The 23,057-nt window shown below is 19.3% G+C and overlaps 1 protein-coding gene across 4 annotated transcripts in view; it reads right to left on the reverse strand.

Annotated features, from left to right (window-relative positions):
- Positions 1-11,873: 11,873 nt before the first annotated feature.
- The window catches only part of sax (type I BMP receptor saxophone), a 54,960-nt gene continuing 43,776 nt past the window's right edge, over positions 11,874-23,057 (reverse strand). The window contains exons 1-8 of one of the 4 annotated variants that reach the window (XM_012493169.3): positions 19,452-19,533; positions 19,260-19,347; positions 18,803-18,981; positions 18,479-18,719; positions 18,113-18,384; positions 15,725-16,365; positions 13,510-13,741; positions 11,874-12,924 (exon numbers count right to left, since the gene is read on the reverse strand). In XM_012493169.3, the coding sequence (XP_012348623.2) occupies positions 12,787-12,924; positions 13,510-13,741; positions 15,725-16,365; positions 18,113-18,384; positions 18,479-18,719; positions 18,803-18,981; positions 19,260-19,326 (1,770 nt within the window). In that variant the 5' untranslated portion in view covers positions 19,327-19,347; positions 19,452-19,533 and the 3' untranslated portion in view covers positions 11,874-12,786. Of the gene's footprint in view, positions 12,925-13,509; positions 13,742-15,724; positions 16,366-18,112; positions 18,385-18,478; positions 18,720-18,802; positions 18,995-19,259; positions 19,365-19,451; positions 19,534-23,057 lie in introns of those variants that run through there. The other 3 variants (XM_086914606.1, XM_086914604.1, XM_086914603.1) reach the window with 3 other exon arrangements.

A 23,057-nucleotide genomic window follows, 5' to 3' on the forward strand; every position in this document is an offset into this window, starting at 1 on the left:
GTTATTCCAACAAGTAATATTAAAACTTTTAAAAAAAATTAATTTTCAAAAAATTTAAATTGATTATTCAAGAAAAAATTTCTATCTTAATTATAACTTTAATTTCGAATTAAATATGTAATTATTATTAAATGCCTAAAATAACAAAATATGATTATTGAAAAATATTTAACTATTTAATAATATTCAAATATTGAAAAATATTAAATAAAAAAGAAATATATTTTTCTGCACATAATCTTTGAACATTATAATAATAAGATATTGTTTCATAATTAAACATAACAATTAAACTTAATGCTACATCTTCTATATACTATATTTTACGAATCAAACAATTCACTAATAGCAATAAGTATACTTAAATAAAATAAGGACAAAGCTTGTGAAGCAGTCTGATCTTTATTTTCAACAATTCCTCTAGAGTATCTCTAATAGCCTAACAGTAATTTATAAGCGGGAGTGATTTTTGTAACGCTTTCCAGATCTTTGATTTAAGCAAAGATGTCATAGCAAGAGCCACTTTACAAATCACACTTGCATACTATGCAATAGATCATGATGTAAACGAGCATAAAGGTCTTGATCCCCACGTGCTACGATGCGACTCCGAGGGACCATCCTTCGAAATCGCTTTTCAACGCGAATTGGTGTCTTCAATTTCTTTCTGTGTGCATTTTCATGAAAAGGCAAGGATTGGAGGAAAAACTAAGGCTCGTGATCAATTAATGCAATTGAGTTAGATTAGATATAGAAAACAGAGAGATTTCAATGATGATACAGTGTACATCAAAACACAATTAGAATCATTACACTTAGTAGTTAAAGTATTACCATTCGTTTACTGAGAGTTCATAATATAAACGATTATATATGTAGTTCCTACAGTAATAGGTGATCCTTCGAGCAGTAACATTAGTTTAGGCACCACATTTGTGCGATATCCAAAGTTGTTTATGCTTTCGATTTTAACATATACTATTAATAAATAATATAATATACAAGATGCAAAAAAGAAATACGTAAAAGAAAAATGTAATTAATACAATAAGAAATTGAATTAAAATGAGCAATAATAAAATACAATTTAATAAAACGAAATCAATCCATAACTACGTATTGTAAACTACATATTATAAAAGAATGAGTATCTACAATAACATAATATATATATATATATATATATATATATATATATACTCGTTTTATAATTTTTAATAAATAATAAAATAAAATATTATGATAATTTTAATTTAATTTAAAATTTATTTTTAATTTAAAAAAAAATATAAAAATAAAATTAATAAATAATAAGAAAAAATGAAAATTTTTATCAAAATAAATAATAATTAAATAAAATAAATATATAATAATTAAAATAAAATATATTTGATAAATTTTTAATTTTATAAATTTATTGAATAAAATATTATTGTAAATAAAATTGAAAAAAATATAAAAGATAAGTAATTCTATGTATCAATGTATATATATATATATAAATATACATACATATATCAATATCAAATCAATATCAAATTCTATATATTAGGTTCTCAACATTTTCAGATTTTTGCAGATATATAATATATATATTATGTTTTTTTCGTATTTTACTTATTAAAAAATGAAAATTAAATTTAAATGTCAAATCATATAGCTATTTTTTTGAGTAAACAAAATAAAGTTGCAAAAATTCTTAAGAACTTTTTAATCAGATAAATATCAAATAAATAATTTTCTTTCATTTTTAAAAAAGAATTCTATTTGAATTTTCTTTATATAAGCAGTATTAATTACATTTGAATAATTTTATTACAATATTATTATTTACAATATTTAATAAATATAATAATAAATATAATAATAAATGTTTATAGAATTTAGAATAGAATTTTAAATAATTTGTCTACGTTATGAAGTAATCAGTCTGTTATAAAATACAATTCTTTGCTAAACTTAATAAGTTATAAACAATTGAAGTTTGTATTAGATAAAAACGAAAATAGAGCAAAACTTTGTCTCTATTGCATCATTATATCCACCGCTATCCTATTTCGTTTCTTTTATTTAATATAAATTTATTTTTATAATTTATAATTTTATTATAAATTAATATTATTTATAATTTTTTATAATTTAATAAATAACCTTAACTGATATATTTTTTTATTTTATCAATTTTTATGTTTGTTTTTATTTCTAGAATCAATTGGTCTCTAAAAATATTCTGCGAATTAATATATTCATTAATATTATTAACATGTACATTTCAAACAAAATATTTAAAATATTTAATCTTATGGAATTTTTATAAAAAGCAATATTATTATTAGAAATTTTTTTAAAAGTTGTTCTTGAGGAATAAATATCTTAAAATTTATATAATAATTATATAATAATTTATATAATAACTATTTCATGAAAATTAATTATTTTAAAATATTTATTAGAAAAAATTCCATAAAATAATCAAATCATAAAACTATCAAACTAAGTATTGATTTTATTTAACAATATCTCATATTAATATGTTTATAAGGAATAGAAAATGAGATAGATATTATTTAATATTATTATAATATTATTCATTGAATTGTATTCAGTATTTATTATAAGTATACTTTTTTGCAAAACTTTTAATACAAAATTTTAAACAAAATATCAGTTCTTATAATTTTTATAAATTCTACTAAATTAAAATTTTTATTTTCAAAAACTTTTTTTTATTCAAATGTATAACAAGAATTTTTTCTAAAAAATATTTTATAATATATTATAATAATCCATGACATAAAAAAAATCTATGAAAACATAAGTATTTTGAATTTTATAAATATAAGCTGGCTAATATTGTATTTATTAATGCAATAATTTATATAAAATTTTTATGAGAGTTGAATTTTTTTTTTTATTTCAAAACTAATAAATTTTTTAGGATTAATATTATATGTTAAGGCCCGAGCTCGTGAAATGTTCGGGTCCTGTTTTGTCATCAACAGTTCGAATCCCTGCCAAATAGTTTTACAGTAATTTATGAGCAGATATGGATTTCGTAATGATTTTCAGATTTTAATTTGAACAGAAACCATAGCAACGACCATTTTACGAGCCGCATTTGCGCGCCATATGATGGACCACCATAAAGGTGAAAATAAAAGTCCAGCATGCACTACGACGCGACCCCGCGAAGGCTCATCCCTTGAAACCGCCCTTCGACGCGATGATTGGTTCCTCTAGTCCTTCTTTATGTGCATTTGCACGAAATGCAAGGATAAAAGGAGAACCAAGACTGGCGATAGGCATAGTCGAATTTACGTTTAGTTCGTCGAAGAAGATAGGAATCGAGTTAAGTAGTCGAACTTAAGCCGTCTTAGAACAAGAGTAGTCGAATTATAGAGTCTTCAGAAGAAAGTAGTCGAACTTAAGTCATGGGAAGATTTAAGTAATCGAACAAGAGTAGTTGAGTTAGAGCCTTAGAGAAGACACTGTGGAGTCGAGAGTCATCATAGAAGATAGACAGATAGATCTCGGCGATGATCCACATTTCGAAGCACAATTAGAATCACAGAGCTCAAGAGTTCAGCTATCGCCACTTAGAGCTCATAAGATAAACAAGTAAAGTTCCTACAGTGGTAGGTAGTCCTTCGAGCAGCAATATAAGTAAGGCACCCCATTTGTGCAATATACGAAAGTCGTAACACCAACGATTGTTGCGACCTCAACATTATATCTTTAAGATTTTTAATTTCTTTATATTATCTTTAACTATTTACAAAAGAAAAAATCTATCAAATCTAATAAATAAGGACACTATATTGAACAATTATGTTCAAACGGCTATGGTATGCTACAAAAATGATTTTATTCTCCTACGCCAAATTTCTTCACAAAGAGAAAACATATGATGTCATATTATCCCCATTATTATTATTAGATAAAATGAAAAGACAATACAATGGAACAATACAATGCTTGACTTTGACAAAAATTTGATCTTTAATTTGAAATCTTTAATTTAACAGCAATAATGTAATGTTGCTTGTGGAAATCGCCACAAGGGAATTAAGCTAATTTTAGTGATAGAAGGAATAACTATGTTCATCTGGTAACTCAATGCACTTAATTTTATTATAATCATGTTATTGCTATATCATTTTTGTTGAATCTTTTTTTATTGAAATGTGTAGTTTATAATCTATATTGTATGTTTAATTTTTTAATTTTGCAGTTTCTAATAATTTGCAATTTTAAAATGAGTAATAACAATTTATCAGATAAAACTATATATAATAAATATTTAATATTTTTATATTAGTATTATTTGACTTTGTTAATGGATTACATTTTGCCATAAAAAATATTGTAATATTGCCATCAACTGAAATATAACAAATATAACAATTTTTTATCAATAAAAAATTATGTTAAATTACATCATGAACAATGAATAAACTAATTAATTGTTATTTATATAAAATAAATCTAATTTGTTGACTTATGAAGTAGTCAAAAGTTTGAATTTCATTTTCAATAGTTTTCAGCATTTTCAGTTTAGATTTTAGTTGTAATTTACAAATCGATATAATTATTTTACATTTTCCAAATTTTTAATAGGAATTGAGATTAAAATATAACAATAATGGCCACTTCACAAATCACAATTGTACCAAATGTCTTGTGATCACTATAGAAATGATCGCAAAGCTTCTGATCCCCACAGCTGCGATAGAAACATCTCGAAGATTTATTCTTAGAAACTGTCCTTTAAAGCTAAAGACTATTGGTTTTTTAAACCTCCTCTTTTCTAGTTTGCATTTTCGCAGGAGATAATGATTAGAGGAAGAATTTGCGATAATTTTCTAAAATTACAATTACAATTCAGCTTATGTAGATATAGCATCAGATCATATCAACAGTAAGAATTTAGTCAAAATAGATTTCTGATCAAATCTGTAATTAGAATTTAGTGCAAATCAGAAAACAGAGTTAAAATCAGATAAAATTCAGTCAATCACAAATTACCATTATAGTTCACTCAAAGCTTATAATACAAATAATTGTATAATCCTATAATCATAGGTAGTCCTTTAAACGATAATTTTCAATTCAGATATTTTTTTATATAATATTCAAAATAATATTTAATTGGACTTTAATATTCTTATTGAAAATTTAACTCGAGTTTTGAGATGTGTCACTTTTTTTTTTAATAACTTTTCTTAATATTGACAGATAATTTCTTGATAGAAATCATAAATAAAATATCATTGTAAAATATTTTCACACATATTATATTATCTATTGTTCGTTGTACCAACATTGATCAATTAATCATTATAATTCAAAAGAAGTTCTTGAATTATTTTTATATAAAAATTGGTGGTCTAAAAAGAGTCGATTTTTTTATAATAAAAAATTCAATATAACTCTCTGCTATAAAAATACAATATCTTCGTACAATCTTTTGAATATGTTCCATTCCAATATCGATATTGGATACAGTATACATTTTATGATCATTTCTTCCTAATATTTATACGTGCAATATCTTTGTATAATATCTCCTACTCTATTTTTGGAAAAAATCTAAAAGATTCATATTCAGTTCTTAGATTCATATCCATGGTCTAAAAGATTTATATCCATGGTTACAAAACCACACAATAAGATATTTGCCTCTCAAAAGCAGAAAAAAGTCCCTTTTCATAAATAGTTTCAAAATGAAAAAATTTTTATACAGATTAATTGGACATTAATTGAATATATTTCCATAATATAATATGATTTTTTTTTAAATTTTTTAATTGTTAACATTAAATGGTTTTAAAGAAATCAATCTCCATATTATTAAAAAATATAATTATTATTACAATTTTGTTATTTTTTTAATTTCATTAATTTTTGATTGGATTAAATGTACTAAATATATATTTGTTCTGTACCGAATTTCATTTTGATATTATTGATATTTTTGGAATTTATATATTATTTATACATTATTTAATATTTTTTTATTTTCAATCTTAATTTTAAAAAATTGTTTAATAGAGTTTAATATTCTTTCTGATATCGTTATAAAGATCAAAGCTTTAGTTTTAAAATAAAAACAAATTAGCTGCTATTAACTACTATTAGCTATAATAATTTTTATTATTATTGATATGAATGATATATCAAACTCAAAATTATTAATCAGAATTTTTATAGTATTAATATTATAATAAATTTTAATAAGTTTTTTAAATAATAAACTTTAAAAATTCTTTTTTATTGCTCTCTAAGTCACTTTGGACATTACTTTGGACTTTGGATATCACGAAATAGTTTTAATTTTATATCAGTTTTATAAAATATGTAAAATATAATAAATAGACGTGCTGCAATTCGTGTTTAATCATTCTGAGAATTTAATTTAAAATACTATAAGATGCTATAGATAAAATTAATTTAATGTTTTTTAGAATCTGCAGTGCAAACAAAAAGAAAAAGTAATAAATAAAAATATTTTCAACAAAGAAGTATAAAAATTAATATAGAATAATGGATAAAAGTATACCAATTAAAAGAGAATAATGTTTTTAAAATTAAAATAAATGACTTAATTTTTTTTAAAAAGCATATAATTTATAAAATTTTTTTTTAAAAATTGCAATTAATCAGAATTATGAAAAAAATAAAAAAGATTTTACAACTTTTTTAATGATTTTAATCTAAATTTAATAATGAAAATTAAAAAAAATTTATAATTTTATAAATTTATATCAATTATATATATTAAAAAATCGAAATCAGTTACGGTACTATGAACTAAAAACAATTAAAAATTATGAAAATCGTAGTTTTTCAAAACTTTCATTTAAAAATTTTTACATTATTCGATATCTATCACTCGTTTCTATATCAATTTTGATGAAATTAAAAAAAAAATGTATAATAAAATGTTTGTTCTATGTATATATAACAGACAAATCTACAGTATATATTTCAAATTTTCACTAGAAGTTTAGATAAAAAGATTTTTAAGAAGAAACGTTTTTACTATTTTCTTCGAAAATAGTAAATGATAAATTGCAATTTTTTCAAAAATTTTTTTATACATCATATAGTAAATTAATTTATACTAACTTCTCAAAAAAATTTAAAATAATTTGATTCAATTTTGAAAAAATTATTCTTTTAATTGATAGATTTATATTTTAATGCTACATATAAAATAATAATTATTATTATAATGAGTTGTAACAAATAAATAAAAAATTATATTATATCAAAAGATTAAAACTTAGATTTTTTGATTAAAAATATAGCAAAAATAATTAAAAAAAATAATATTTGTCAAAATTAATTAAAAAAAATTTATAAAATAATATTTTTAAATTATTCTTATTTTATACAATATATTTATAATCATTAATTTTATTTTATAAATATATTAATTAAATAAATTTTATTATTTTTAATATTATTTGAGAAATTATGTTACAAATAGAACATTACATAATTTTTATTGCAGTATTTAAATTTTGTCATCAATTAACTATACATAATTAATTTGAATTTGATTTTCAAAAATTTTTTTCTCTATACATTGAATTCTCATAAATTATTAATTTCATTATTTATTTTTTCTTTTTCTTTAAGAATTTGTTTTGTATTTTAATTTAATAATCTTAAAAGCTTGTAGAATTTAATTGAATATATGATCTATTTGTATACTGAATAATCACTATTTTCATCAATGTCATAATTATAAATCATTTCAGTTTCAATTATATTATTATTAATTTTTGAAATTATTTTATATTTAATATATCATCATTATATGATGATAGTGATAATGAAGACAAAATCTCACTTTCTCATTTTCGTAAACACTTATTGTTTGTAAGATTTATGAAGAGCTTATTTATGAGAAGAAAATTCTTCGCATAAAAAACTTTTTTTGTTATTATCGTTTGTAGACTTCTCTTAAGCTTAAATAAAGAATGATGTTATCTGAGAAAACTGTCATTTTTAGAATTTAGTCGACACTTATAATTGTATATTTTTGATATACTTCAATCTAACTAGATCGATTCTAATGACATATTCCAGAAACAGTTGATTCAACGGCAATTAACATCATTCTAATATTCTAATATTCTAATCCGAGGAAATCTATAAGAGAGATACACTGATCTATTCCTGTTTATTTTGATAACTTTGTATTTAGATTGCCAGCCCAATTCGAATTTTCTTTTAACTTGGAAATATTGTGAACCAGGCACTAATCGCGATATTAGCGATTATTAGCGTGGCCCACAGAGAAACTTCCAATTGAATTAGAAAAAAATTTAAATAGTGAGAGTACAATCTTCACTTATAAAAAAAGTCTCATTATGAATAGGTCATACTCTGATTGCCGGATACGATAAATATAGTTTTGTTGTAATACGATATCGTGCTCTGACTATCAAATATGATTACCTGATAACATCGTGAAAGATCTAACTTTCTTATAGATATGCATAACCGTTTATATAATTCACTCATTTTTAAGAAATATACTTATTATGATATCTATCAAAGAATATTCTATAAACACTATTAGCTTCCAACCAGTATAATATTATTATTATGTAATACATTTAATTGCAAAATATTAACATATATATATAATATTATATATATTTGAAAATGATTTATAAATATATTAACTTGTGTATATATATATATATATAGAATGTAATGTTATATGCATTATGATATGTTATCATATTTATAACTATTTCTTTCTCTACTGTGTATTGCATAACTTGATTTATGTTTTCTATTTGCAACCTATGGCACATCAAAATTGAATTGATTATTTTCGTCAATGATGTATCTCAAAATTAATCTGAATATTTTCGTTAATAAGATATTATATATATCTCAAAATTAACTACCGAAAAATTAATCTAATTAGTAATTATATATTATATATTACTATCAAAATAAAATTAATTTTTTTTGCAAAAGAAAATAATATAAAAACTGTATATATTAAGTTATAATTTATATTTTGAATAATTATTGATCTATTATTGTAATTGAAAAGATATATATATATAAAATATATGGATGTTCTATTATCCGTATGTTCTATTATCACATCATCAACACAACGTTTCATAGCGATGTTTATATACAACATACTTAAATTACAATGTAAATACAATATATTTAGATGTAATAAATATTTTCCTATATTTGATCGATTAAATGCAATCATATCAATTCAATTTGAAGCAAAGAACAGTATCACAATGGCAAATAAATGAAAGTGTAGTTTTAACTATTGAAGAAAAATACAAAATAATTAAGATCTTCAGAGTAGTGAAAGTGCAACAAAATTAACAAGAATATATGATGTTGGAAAATCTACAATCATAGATATTAAAAAACGCATACTGAAAATAGAAACGCAATATTGAAAATTATATTCAGAATATAGATTCGATAGTTTGAGGGAATATAATTCTATGCAGCTGCTTACAATAAAAAATTTATGTGACTAAAAAGATATAGGATCTTCAAATGTTGAAAGAAACTGCCAATTTTATTCATTTCTATTTGAATAAATAAAGTTTAATGCAAAAGAAAGTAATTGTTCTATTATCCGAAAATTCCTATCTGCTATTTTTGTGTCCCTTTTAAAAAAAATTGGGAGTCTCTATTGTTTTATGTTATATTTTATTAATTATAATCTATGAATGAATTGACAAACTTTTAAAATTTAAAACTGCTTTAAAAACTTTTCACTGATAAAAAAAAATATATATATGTAATAATATATTAATATATATAACTTATTTCTTAACTAAAAATATTTTATTCAGAATATGTTAAAACTGATAATCTGTATATTAGATATATTAGGAATTAATTATATTAAAAAATAATCTATGAAAAAAATATATTTATTAGTATTTAAATAAATTATTTAAATATATTTCAAATAATTATTGATTTTTATATATCCAAAATTGAAAAATCATATCTTTGAAATATCACAAGATAATTCATTTTATTAAAATACCCTCCTTCAATATAAGCCAAATTAAGCAAAATCCATGACAATTATATTATGTAAATATGATATGTAATGTATATCAATATAGATAACTATATTTATCATGTGATTATCAATGATAAGAAAACATTAAAAAAAACTTTATTTTTTTACTTTTACTAAATTTTTCTATGAAAAAAAAAAGAAAAAATAAAAAAAAAGGTTTAGTAAAAGTTAATATAAAAAATTTTAAATTTTGAATGAATATTCTGAAATAAGACTTGAAATACATTAAAAAAAGATTCTAACATTTTAAGATTTTGTAATACTAAAATACTAAGAGAAGTAAAAAATGTCTAATCAATTAGTTTTATATCAATCTTTCCAATATAAAATCAATTTTTATAATTTATGAATATTCAATATCGAATTTCTTCAATCCTTTTAATATAAAATTGACTTTTATTATTTACGAAAATCTGAGTTTCTTTGTTAAACGAAAAAGTAAACAAAAAGATATTAATCAGAAATTATTAAAATTATTATTAACATCACAGAGATTATTTCATAAATCTAAAAGAAGAAAAAAACTACTGGTAAAGCCACTCATAAAATTGTATATTTACTATTTCATGTTCGAATAATAAATAAACATTGTTAATGATCCAATAACATTTTTCACATTCAATAAATAAATAAATACTAAAAATTTGTATTTTGTTTAAGTAATCTCTATTAATAATAATCTTATATTAATAATTTTGAGTTAATATCTGTGTTTTTGAATCAATCTTTTTGTTTATATTTAAATATAACTCAAAAAAAGAAAAATTATAAAAAATATATAATAAAAAACTCAATTATTAAATATTTATAAATAACAAAACTCGATTTTAGATTAAAAGAATTGATTAGAATTGATTAAAATCTATGTTAATTGAACATTTCTTTTTGTTATATTATTTAATGTATATTTATATATTTATATATTAATATATTTATTTAATATAATAATAATTTTTTATAATATATATTTAATATTCTATATATAATATAAAATTATTATTTTATAACATTATGAATATATTTTTTAAAATACTCATTTTTTTAACATATATATTGTAGAATTTTAATAACAAATATTTTTGCTTATTAGATCTTCAAATTAAAAAGTATTAATAATAAAATTTAATTTGAAAATGTAAAAAAATTTTTTCGGATAAAATATTTTAATACGAAAATTTTTTTCACATCTATCTTAATAATCATTCATGTTAAAAAGCTTCATCTAGCAAATTATGCTGTCTATGATATTTTGATGTTGTTTTAATTGATTATTTTTTCCCTGTATTATTACATAATTAATAAATTCGATTAAAATCATAATTGTAGTCCTATAATAATAAAAAAAAAAAGGAAAATGCGTTTCTAAGATTACTAATAAATTCAATAAGAATTAATTAAGAAATCGAAAAATAAAAATCAAATCAAAAATGCATTCGTAAAAAAGAGATGAAGAAATCTTTCAAAAAATTTTACCATCGAAAAAGTTTATTTTTAATTTGTTTAATATAGATATTTTATATTTTTTATATTTTTTATTTCAAAATTCTTATATTATTGACAATAAAAATAACAACATTAATTTTTTAAATATTATATTTACACTTAAATGAAGTTTGAATCTTTTTTTTGAATATCAAAAATTTCATGTAAAAATATGAAAAATTCTTTAATTTATTTAATAAAAAATAATTTTAAAAATAGATAGTATTTTATAAAAAATAGAATGCTAAATATGAATATAATCAAAATACTAATAAATTTTAAGAATAAATAACGGTACTAATTATAAATTTTATTATACATTTTGTTAACGTTTATACATGTACAAAAATAATAGTATGCCGAAGAAATATACTAATAGTAATTATCAATTTATTAATGTTTTGAATACGATTGTTTTATCTGCAAAATATTTCTTAATAATTGATATTTATATGATGTAAGAATCTTATATTTATTTTGATAAAATTTTTATCAATTGTCATCAATTGTTTACATATATATATATACACACATGAATAATTATAAGATTATTCCAATATCAACAATTAATGATATAAAATTTTTCTAATAAAAATGTATTTTTGAATTTTTCAATTATGAATTGTTATAATAATTAAGTTAAAAAAAACATATTGATCATGTGAATAATCAATAGTTCTTAACTTTATTTTAATTACATGCAATATTAGATTGCATTGAAAGATTAAAAATTTTATTTTAACAAAGTTACATCATTCATCTAATTAAAATATCAAATATGTAAATATATAATCAATTATGTTAATTAATTTCAAGAAATAAACAATTTTATTTAGTATAATTAAACTATCTAAGATAATATGATTTTACTTATTTAATAAAAAAAAAAAATAATATTTTCACAAATTTAATTACTAAATATACTACAAAAACTACTATAAAATATAATACACAAATATTAATCTATAAAAATTGTAACTTATGATCTTAAAATTATATTAAACCAGAATTAATTTCTTGTCTGAAGTTTTTTGTTCAAGATGATTATAAATATATGAATAATAAAATAAATGATAGGACAAATGTTATATAATTGTCTTTCATATTTTGCAAAAAAGAAATAAATTTACAGAAGCCACACAGCTTATTGTACTCATATTAATAAATATCTGCATAAAATAATACGTATTCAAACATGCTACTTAATCAAGAGATAAATGAACACGTGTGTCATTAGCTGCTAATTTAACAAGTGTTTTTTTTACTCTAAGAACAGGTAGACGTGCTGCAGGTTTCCCATGCCAACATTCTTTCATTAGTTTTCCCAAACCAGCCAGTGTCTGTAAAATATACATTATTATTTAACGTATTTTCATATAAACAATATTTATTTCATATAATTTTTTATTATATATAATCTCTATTAGAAGATGTTAAAACAGAAGATAATACTAAAATACAAAAATAAATTATATATTAAAATACAATATATTTTGATGAAAATAAAATAAGTTTTGATAGAAAGATTTTGATAAAAAATTTAAAGAGTAATTCTAAAAAATTCCTTTAAAACTTATTTTCAAATTATAAACAATTAAATTTGCATTAGATAAAACGATCTGTCATATTCTCTATCTTTATCTCGCTAATGCAAATTTAAATTACTTATGACTTGAAAAATAAACTTCAATAGATATTTTTACATATTAACTTTTATATTTATTTTAATTTCACTTTTTTAATTTTTAATTTTCTATCTATTTCCTTCAAATATTCTGTATACAAATTAATAAAAATAGCAATATTAGAAAAAATAATAAGCACTTTATAAAAATTTTCATTATAAACTATAAACACTTAAAAATATAAAAATATAAATAAAATTTTTCCTTGAAATTTAAATAATTAATAAAGTAGATATTTACTGGATCAGAATGCCATCTATTAGGAAGTGGTGGTCTATGTTGATCCAAACATACTAATTTTTTCATTTCTTCAATAGATGGTTCTTGGCTATTAGAAAGCCATTCAGAATAAGGTGCTACATATTCTAATGCAACACCATTGCTTATACACCTTCTACAAACCTCCCACAATATCAGTCCTAAACTATATATATCTGCACGTCGAAAATTCTCCAGGCACTCAATATTTATCCTAAAAATATTTAAAATAAAATATTATTTTTCAACTTAAATATTTATTATTTAAATTTTAAATATAAATTAAAATTATTAATTGTATTAAATATATTGACATCTATATTTCTCATTTTTTTCTTTTATATCAAATAAAAATTTTTTTTGATTATTATTATTATGCATAAACAACAAATTATATTAATAAGTAAATATATAGTTTCATAGTTTTATAATTATTAATGATATTTAAGTAATTTGAAATTATTTAATTTTATTTACATTTTTAATAGACTCAAATAAATTTAGAAAATATCTTGCATAAATATTTTAAATAATGTTAAACAAACTGGATTACAATCAATTATAAAAATATTCATTCTGTTTATTATATTAAATAATTCATTTTAAATAAAATTTTTGATTTTATTATAAGTTTATATAAGTATATATAACATAATTATTTTTTTACATGGAACAATTTTCTTTTATCAATAAAAAATTTGAAGAAATAAAAATTTCCTGAATGTTTCAACATTTTTTTCAATTTTGAATGTAATTTTATATAGAGATATTTTTTATAAAAGTAATAAAATATTAAAAACGAAATATTTCATAATTTAAAATTTTGTACTACTAAAATTATATTTAAAAAAATAAAAAATATTAAAACTTTGAGCACTGATTTTACTTTCTTAAAGTAATATTCCACTAAAAAATATATAATCAATTATATTTTATATACTAAAAAATTTCATTAAGAATTAAAAAAAAATTAATTTTTTAAATTACATTTTTTAAATTAATGATTAAAATTAACTGATTTATAGTAATTTGAATTATAAAAAAATTTGAAAAATGCATATTTTAAGAATGAAAATATATTTTCTAATTTTTTCAATATATAAATAAAATTAAATTGTATATTATATTAATTTTTTATTCTTTGTCACTTGATTAAATTTTTATTTTTAGGTATTATTAAATCTACTAATATTTATTTAAAACATTTTTCTTTATTTTGCATAATTTTGCATAAGTTATACAGCGAATATTTTAATGTAATTTTTAATTCAGACTGATGTTCATTTTATTATTTTTGATAAGAAAAATTCATAAAAAAAATTGTTACAAAATGCTTTAATTACATAGAATAAAAAAAAATGTTTCAAATAAATATTATTAAGTTTAATAACACTAAAAACTGAAAAGAAATATTTTAAAACTATATAATATAAAATTATTTCTGTCATTCTATTTTAAAAAAATGTAAAAAATTGTTTTTGTGTCTTTAATTTTATTTATATATGTTATTTATATATGCTAAATATGTTTTCTCTTATATCATTAAAAAATAGACAAATTTATGTTTGTATACTAAAAAAAAAAAAAAAAAAACTATTAGATAGGATTAACTATAACTAATAATGAAATATTATAAAAAGTAAATCTCTTAATGTAAAAATTTTAAATAATTCATAATAACTTGTTGTATAAAACAAATATTTTATATAAAAGTTATTTTAAATAGTTAATATATAATAAATATAAACATTAAAGTTATTTCTTTTTTTATAAATATCATATCTATAAATGATTTATGAAAGTCAATTAAATTTTTTTTCATTTTTTTTAAATGGAATATTTGATATTAATTAATATTATTATGATATATATAAAAAAGAAATATGTATTGAAATATTAATTTAATTTTTAACAAACATGATTAGTTTAAAAAACATTTTAATTTGAAATTAAATTTAATTGAATTTCTTGTTTTTAATATATGTTTCTTAAAAATTCAAATTAAAATATCTCTATAAATATTTTTTAAAACAAATAATTTTGTTAAAAATACATTAATATTTTTTTTATAGGAAACAATTTATTTATTAATTTTATAATTTAAAAATTATATAATTCCATTCAAAAAAATTGCTTATTTTTTCTACTGATATAAAGTAAGTGAGAAAAATATAATATAATAAAAAATATTACATACGTTTGTTCAAGAATTTCTGGACTCATATATCGTTTTGTACCTTGCTTTAAATCAATTCTATCTGTAGCTAATCGGTCTTGTGTTACTGCTAATGCAAAATCAGCAATTACACAACTACCATTAGTTTTAACGAGAATATTTTTAGATTTCAAATTACGATGTGCCATAGCAGGTTTTCCTCTTGTTCCATGAATTTCTGTATGTAAATAAAGTAATCCATTCACAATACTCAAGCAGATATTGAGTGTTTGATGGTGTGTTAAAGAATGAGGTGTTCGATTTAAATAATCAAAAAGTGAGCCTATTGGATGATAATGTGTTACTAGCCAAAGTTGAGTACAACTTGCTCTACTTGTCATATCACTTCCAACATATCCAAGAATATTATCATGTCTTGATGGTAATAATTGAGAATAAACTTCTGTTTCACGAGCCCAAGCTGCTTCGTCACGTGAAAAATATATTTTTACAGCAACATTTTCACCATGCCATATTCCTCTCCAAACTTCTCCACCAAATCCACCATTACCACCACTACCAAGACATTCTACTAATGCTACTTGTTTAGCTAATGTTCGTTGTACTAATAATGGTAATCCAGATCCTGATCCACTGGTTAAACTTCTTCCATCCAAATATTCCTATATATTTCATGATATAAATTTATATAATATTTAAATTTCATAGAAAATTTTTAAACAAATAAAATAAAAAAAATAATGTAAAATAAAAAAAGAAAATCAATATATTTATCAATTTATTTTTACTTTAATTATTTATTTCTAGGAAAAAATTTTAAAATTTTATTTTTATGCTATATCGAACAAAGAATAAATTATTCATATTTTGCTAACGTTATGTTTTTATTTTTAAATAGAATATTTCAAAAATTTACATAATATTTTTTTTTTATTTTTGTTCATAAAATATATTCATAGTTTGGGATATGCTTAAATTATAATTTAAAGAATAAACATAACATTAATAATAAAATTAAATAATAATAGAATTAAATATGATTTAATAATACTAATAAAAAAATAAATTTTATAGTATTAAAGTTTTTGGATCTCAAATCTTTAAAACATCTAAATTACATAATATTTTTATTACTTAGATTATTTATATTATATTTTTTCATATCCAATATTATCTTTTTTTGAAAGTTTGAAATGCTTCAAGACATTTACATATATGTAATACATATAACATTTTGTCAGTTTCAGCTAATAGAATGAAAAATTTTTTAATGAAAAATTTAAACTTAATATTTCTAATTGATGTTATTTTTAAAATATTTTTTTATAAATGTCACATTTTTATTAATTTCTTATTTCTAATAGTTTTTTATTTTATATTTAGATGCTTTATTATTAATATGTTTCATTTTGATTACAATATTTAGTATATTATATAAACTATTAAATTTAAATTGATATATATATTATTTAGTATTTCATATACATGATATTTGAATATTAAAGATAATTTCTTGATATCTAAATATTCATACAAAGGAAATTTAAATAAAAGAAATAATACTATTATATCTTTCATAAAATATAAAAGCAATTTATAATTTATTTTTTATTAATTTAAAAATAATTTAAAATCTAAACAAATAGATCAATGAAAAATATTAACAAAAATATATTAAATGAATATTTAAATAAATGTATATTTTCTAAATCTTTTAATAAATCTTTTAATAAATGTAATTCATTAAAATATTTAATATTTATATAATTGATCTATTTTTTATTAACAAAAAATAAATTGTAAGATATTATATCATCCTATATTCCATTAACTTAACTCCATAATTTTTTTTTCAATAAAAACAATTTATTTATATTATTAGAAATATACTATTAATATATTTGTGACACTTTTATAGAATTAATTCTAGAAATTAAAACAGATATAAAAATATTACTTAAAAGTTATTTATTAAATTAAAAACAATTGAAGTTTTAATCATTATTATAGATATTAGAAGTTTTTACGAAATGGAAAGTAAACGATAGAATCATTTGATATTTTTATATATTAATATATTTTTTTTTTATTTTTAGAATCAAAAATTAATAAATATATTAACTTTTTAATATTTTTTACTAATTTACTTTTTTATATATGATTACTTATTATATACATATATTTAGTTTCTACATATTGTAACATTTTCATTATCCATGATAAAATTATACATTATCTCAAGATATCAAATACAAATAATAAAAAATGATTTTATTTAAGAATTTTAGTCTTTTTTTTCAATTATTTTTATACATAAAATTAGTTTTTATATATAATTTATTTTGAGATATCTTTTTTATTAATTTATTTTTAAGCTCAAATAATTATTGCAAATATCATATGACATACCTTTAATGTGCTATCACCAGCTGCAGTTGCTTTTAATTCATGAGAATGATACATATTAGTGGATGTTGGAGAAGAAAATGAAAAATGTAGGATAGATGACTCCATTTCAGAATCTATAACAAGTTTATTACGCCTTGCAGTCAAAGTGCTTTTTTTACGAGTCCTACATACCAATAAATAAAACAATATTATTCCAGCAATAATACAGAATCCAACCATAGGACCCAAAATTGCCAATGTTAATTTAACTGCATAATTTTCTTCAACAATATCTAAAAAAAAATATTATAATATTAGAAAATAAATTACAAGAAATAAATATATAAATAAAATCTGAATATGATGCAATATTATATATATATTTACCTCCATTAAAATCATGTAATATTGGAAATGGCCCACCATTGCAGAAATCTGTTTGACAACATTCAACATAATATTGTACACCTTTTAAAGATCTAATAACATGTCTTTTTTTATTATCATTTTGAATCATACGTGGTGGTAATTGTTTATTACATATCAATAACATTTGATCTATTGATGATGTACATCCTCTACTTACACTTTCTATACCATTTGATTGTCTTACTCTAGACTTCCAGCACTATTAGATGTTAAAAAATATATTATTTTCTCTAATATTTTTTAATTCAATCATTTTATCTACAATAATATAAGAAACATTACAGTAACTGCATTATAACAGATATCAGAGTGTAAACAATCTGGCCCCTCGCAAGTATGACATTTAAAACGTTGTTGTCCCATTGAACTGCTATTAAAAGCCATAATATCTATAGATGTTTGTGGTTCTTCACTTTCAATAGAAAAATCATGTTCTAATAAAGTAAACTTTTCTTCTTCTCCTAAAAACGATTCCTGTTAACCATTGAAATATATTTCAAGATATTATGAAGCATTGTTTTTTATGAAGCAAATGTGTATTTATATTATTTAGATATAAAATATATTAAATATCAAATTAATAAAAAAAAATTAGAAAAATTCAATTTAAAGAATAACAATAAATATGTTAGATATTATTATAAAATGTTAAATAGAGATAAAATTAAAATTTCATTTTTAAATTGTTATATTATTATCCAAATAAAATATTTATTTAATTGAAAAATATATTGCACACCTGGACATAATTTTAGTGTCAACGATAATATAAAATATGTGATAAACATAAAATCCGCCATTGTCATGCAGGTCAAAACATTGAAGAACTAAAATCAATTCGACACTTTTTCAAAATTTTCTTTTATATATGTTTATCTATAATAAAATAAAAACTTCTAATTCTAAAACATCAATGAAAAATTTAACATACATGCGATCAACATTGAATTGGCGGTATTTTATTTTCATATTAAAAAAAGAAATATCTACAGATGTCACTACTATCGTTTTATTCCATTCATATGATGCATCTATCCATATATATTGTATGTACAAAAATATAGTATGTATGCTTGGTATGTTATCACGTGAACTTGGCTTTAATATTTAGGTTTAGTAATATTAATAAATAAATTGGGAACGAAATAAGAAATCATTTGTACATTAAATTTCTTCATTGTTAAGTGTGATTGATATAATAAAGAAAAATTAAAATATAAAAAATATTATATTTAAAGTAAACAGCTGAAATTTAAAAAAGAATATTATAATTGTTTAACTTTTTTTATATATGTTTTTAACAGATTTTGATAAAATTAAAATGGTTATTTTAATTTTAAAAATTCAGTGATTTAAAAATTATTTATATGCAAAGTTCTGTATTCTTAGGAATTTTTATATTGAATTTTTATTCAATCTATTTAGAGAATAAAAATACCAACGCATAATTTTAAATTATCTTTCACTCAAAGAATTCCAAATCATACAATTAATATTATAACATAAAATCATTTATTTAATAAAAGTTATATTTACACTTAATGTATACATAAATAATACGCCAAATCATCATCATAATATTTTTTTCTTAATTGCTTCATATATAAAAAAATATAAGAAAAAATACAAATATGTAAAATATAATAAAATATAATAAAAAAAATAAATTATGTCACAGTATTTTATAATTATAACCATAATTATTTATAATAATGTAAACGTTATAAAGGAAGATACAGACTATAAAAAATAGGAAATCATTTATTTCAAATGTTCATGATTTCGAAATAAATATAAAAAATCAAATCATATACTATTGCGAAAGATCAATATTTATAATATACAATACAATATATATAACATAAAAGAAAGTTGATTAATTAAAACATTAATTACATTAGAATGTAAAATGTAAAATATCATAAATATCATAAAATAAAAATTTTATCTTATTCATATTATTAACTTTTCTAAATAATATATTTTTTAAATATATAATTATTTTTTAAATATAAGAATTTTTTATTATTTAAAATTATGAATAAATTTTTAATTTAAAATTTTCTAAAAAAATTTTTTTAAAGATTTTATCATATTACTTAACATTTACTTATTATACCTATTACTTAGAATTTATAAAATTATAATATATAATCAAAAAATGATACTCATTATAAACCAATCAACACGAATAATTAAATTATTAAATTATTGAAAAACAAATATACTAAATTTTTGAAAATGAAATATATTTTTTAGATTTTCGAATTTCATAAATTGTCAAAAGAATTAATATAAAAAACTAGAAACCAATTGATAAGACTCTAAAATTTTTAAAAAATTTTTTGCCTTGTTTCGTTTTTTGGAATTATGAATAAAAAATATTGACTAATCATTAAATACGTAAATTTGTTGTGTTGCAATTTTAAATATAATATTAGATATAGATATGGTATTGGCGAGTTACCAGGTTTGATTCATGTTACTGTTTTCAAATTACCGGTACCCAACGCTACCGTCGCATGAAAATGCCTAATATTTCTATTCAATATTTTATAAAAGTAAAACTTTATTTAATTCGAAAAATTAATAATCACTTAAAATATTACATAATCTCTATAACTATCTCTAGTCTATATTATTATCTTTAATTAATTATCTCTAATTATATTATTTTTGACAATTATTTTACAAATATTTTTAATTTATATTTATAATAATTTTTTACATTTATAATTTAAGAAATAACCTGATTAAATTTTAAATAAAATCACAATCTTTCAAATTTCATTGTGATTTTTCAAATTTAAATTCATCAAATTCGATTCTTTTAAATGTTAAATTATTTACAAATAAATATATATTCGAGTTTTACAATCTCTACTTAAAAAATTAAGACTATTTACAATTTTCAATTTTTTTCATGTTTTTAATACAGCATTTAATAATAATATTTATTACTATTAAATATTTTTATAATTATTTACATATTCTTTCTAATTTGTATGAGATTCTAAGAACTATATTATATCTTTTATTTTTGGATAATATTAAAGCCCAATAAAATTTTAAATATTACTCAAAAAAGTGTCTAAATTGCATTCTACACCTATGATTGTAAGACTGTACAATTGTTTGTATTGTGAGCTTTGAGTGAACTAATAGTAATTGATTCTAACTATTTAGAGTTAGCCGATGATTGACAACTAACTAAATTCTATCTATTTCTAACTCTGATTTGAACTGTATCTATACCGAATTCTATCTGATTCTGGATTTTAGTTTTTTGTCTAATCATATCATTTTTTCCAATATTTTCTGTGAAAATAGAACTTGAAAAAAATGATTCCAAGAATGAATCCTCGCGAAGTCACATCGCAGCATATGGAGGTCAAGATCCTTGCGCTTCTATAGTATTTCTATATTTTTATTGCAAGATATTTGGCGCGCAAGTGTGATTTATAAAGTGACCATCGCTATTATATCTTAATTTCGACTACTATTGAAGATCTTGAAAACTTGTAAAATCTTATAAAAAAACTGTACCTGTTTGTAAATTATTATTAAAACCTAAATTGAAAATATTGGAAATATCGATAATGAAATTCAAGGTCGCTATCTGGTTGCTTCACAAATTAATTCTGGTTTTATTCTTAACGGATGATTTGTATACAATATTTGTATGTAAGTGTGAATTTCAATATTTTCAATTAGATTCACAAGAGAATTATTTGATCATATAATAGGATAATAAAAAATAATATTATATGTCATAAAATATATTAATATATGTGAAATATATTAACAATTAATAAAATTTGTAATTTAAAAATTTTTATTCAAATTTTTAAATTTTATGAAAAATGTTGAAAATTCTGAATGATCTTAATTTTTTGATCAGATATATATATATGCTTTAGGTTCGAAACTTTGTATATTATATTATAAATACCATAATTCTAATATTTTATATATGTAACATTATTTTTTATTATTTATTATTTTATTATTTTATGCATAATAACATCTCACAAATCTTTTGTATTGGATTTGATTTAGAAATACAGAGAATAAAAAATATTTTATCTGTAGATAAATATTTTCAAATCATATTTTCAAAGTTGAAAATTTGTTAAAAAAAACTTGCTGAAAATTGATCTTGATATCGAAATTTAAAATCAAGTTTTTTTTTAATCCCATTATATTCTACTTATCCTTCAAACCAAACTTGTTATTTATTGCAATTTAATCGATATTAATTTTCATCATAAATAATAAAAAAAAAATATTTATTTAAGTCAATTACTTATTAATAATTTTTATATTTTGAATAAATCATATAATCAATTTTATCATTTCACCAACACATTGATATAATTAAATTAAATGCTTTTATTTGTTTTCAGAATTTTTTTAAGAAGTTTTATTCTAATAACTAATAGAAAAAAATTTTTTTTTAAATTTCAATTTAATAAAATCAATTTTAATTTAAATTTTATTTATCTTATCACAAGAAAAACAAAAAAATATACAAAAT

Source organism: Apis florea, unplaced genomic scaffold, assembly GCF_048593485.1.
Source record: "Apis florea isolate Af1SG1 unplaced genomic scaffold, ASM4859348v1 contig_3696_pilon, whole genome shotgun sequence".
Taxonomy (NCBI): Eukaryota; Metazoa; Arthropoda; class Insecta; order Hymenoptera; family Apidae; genus Apis; species Apis florea.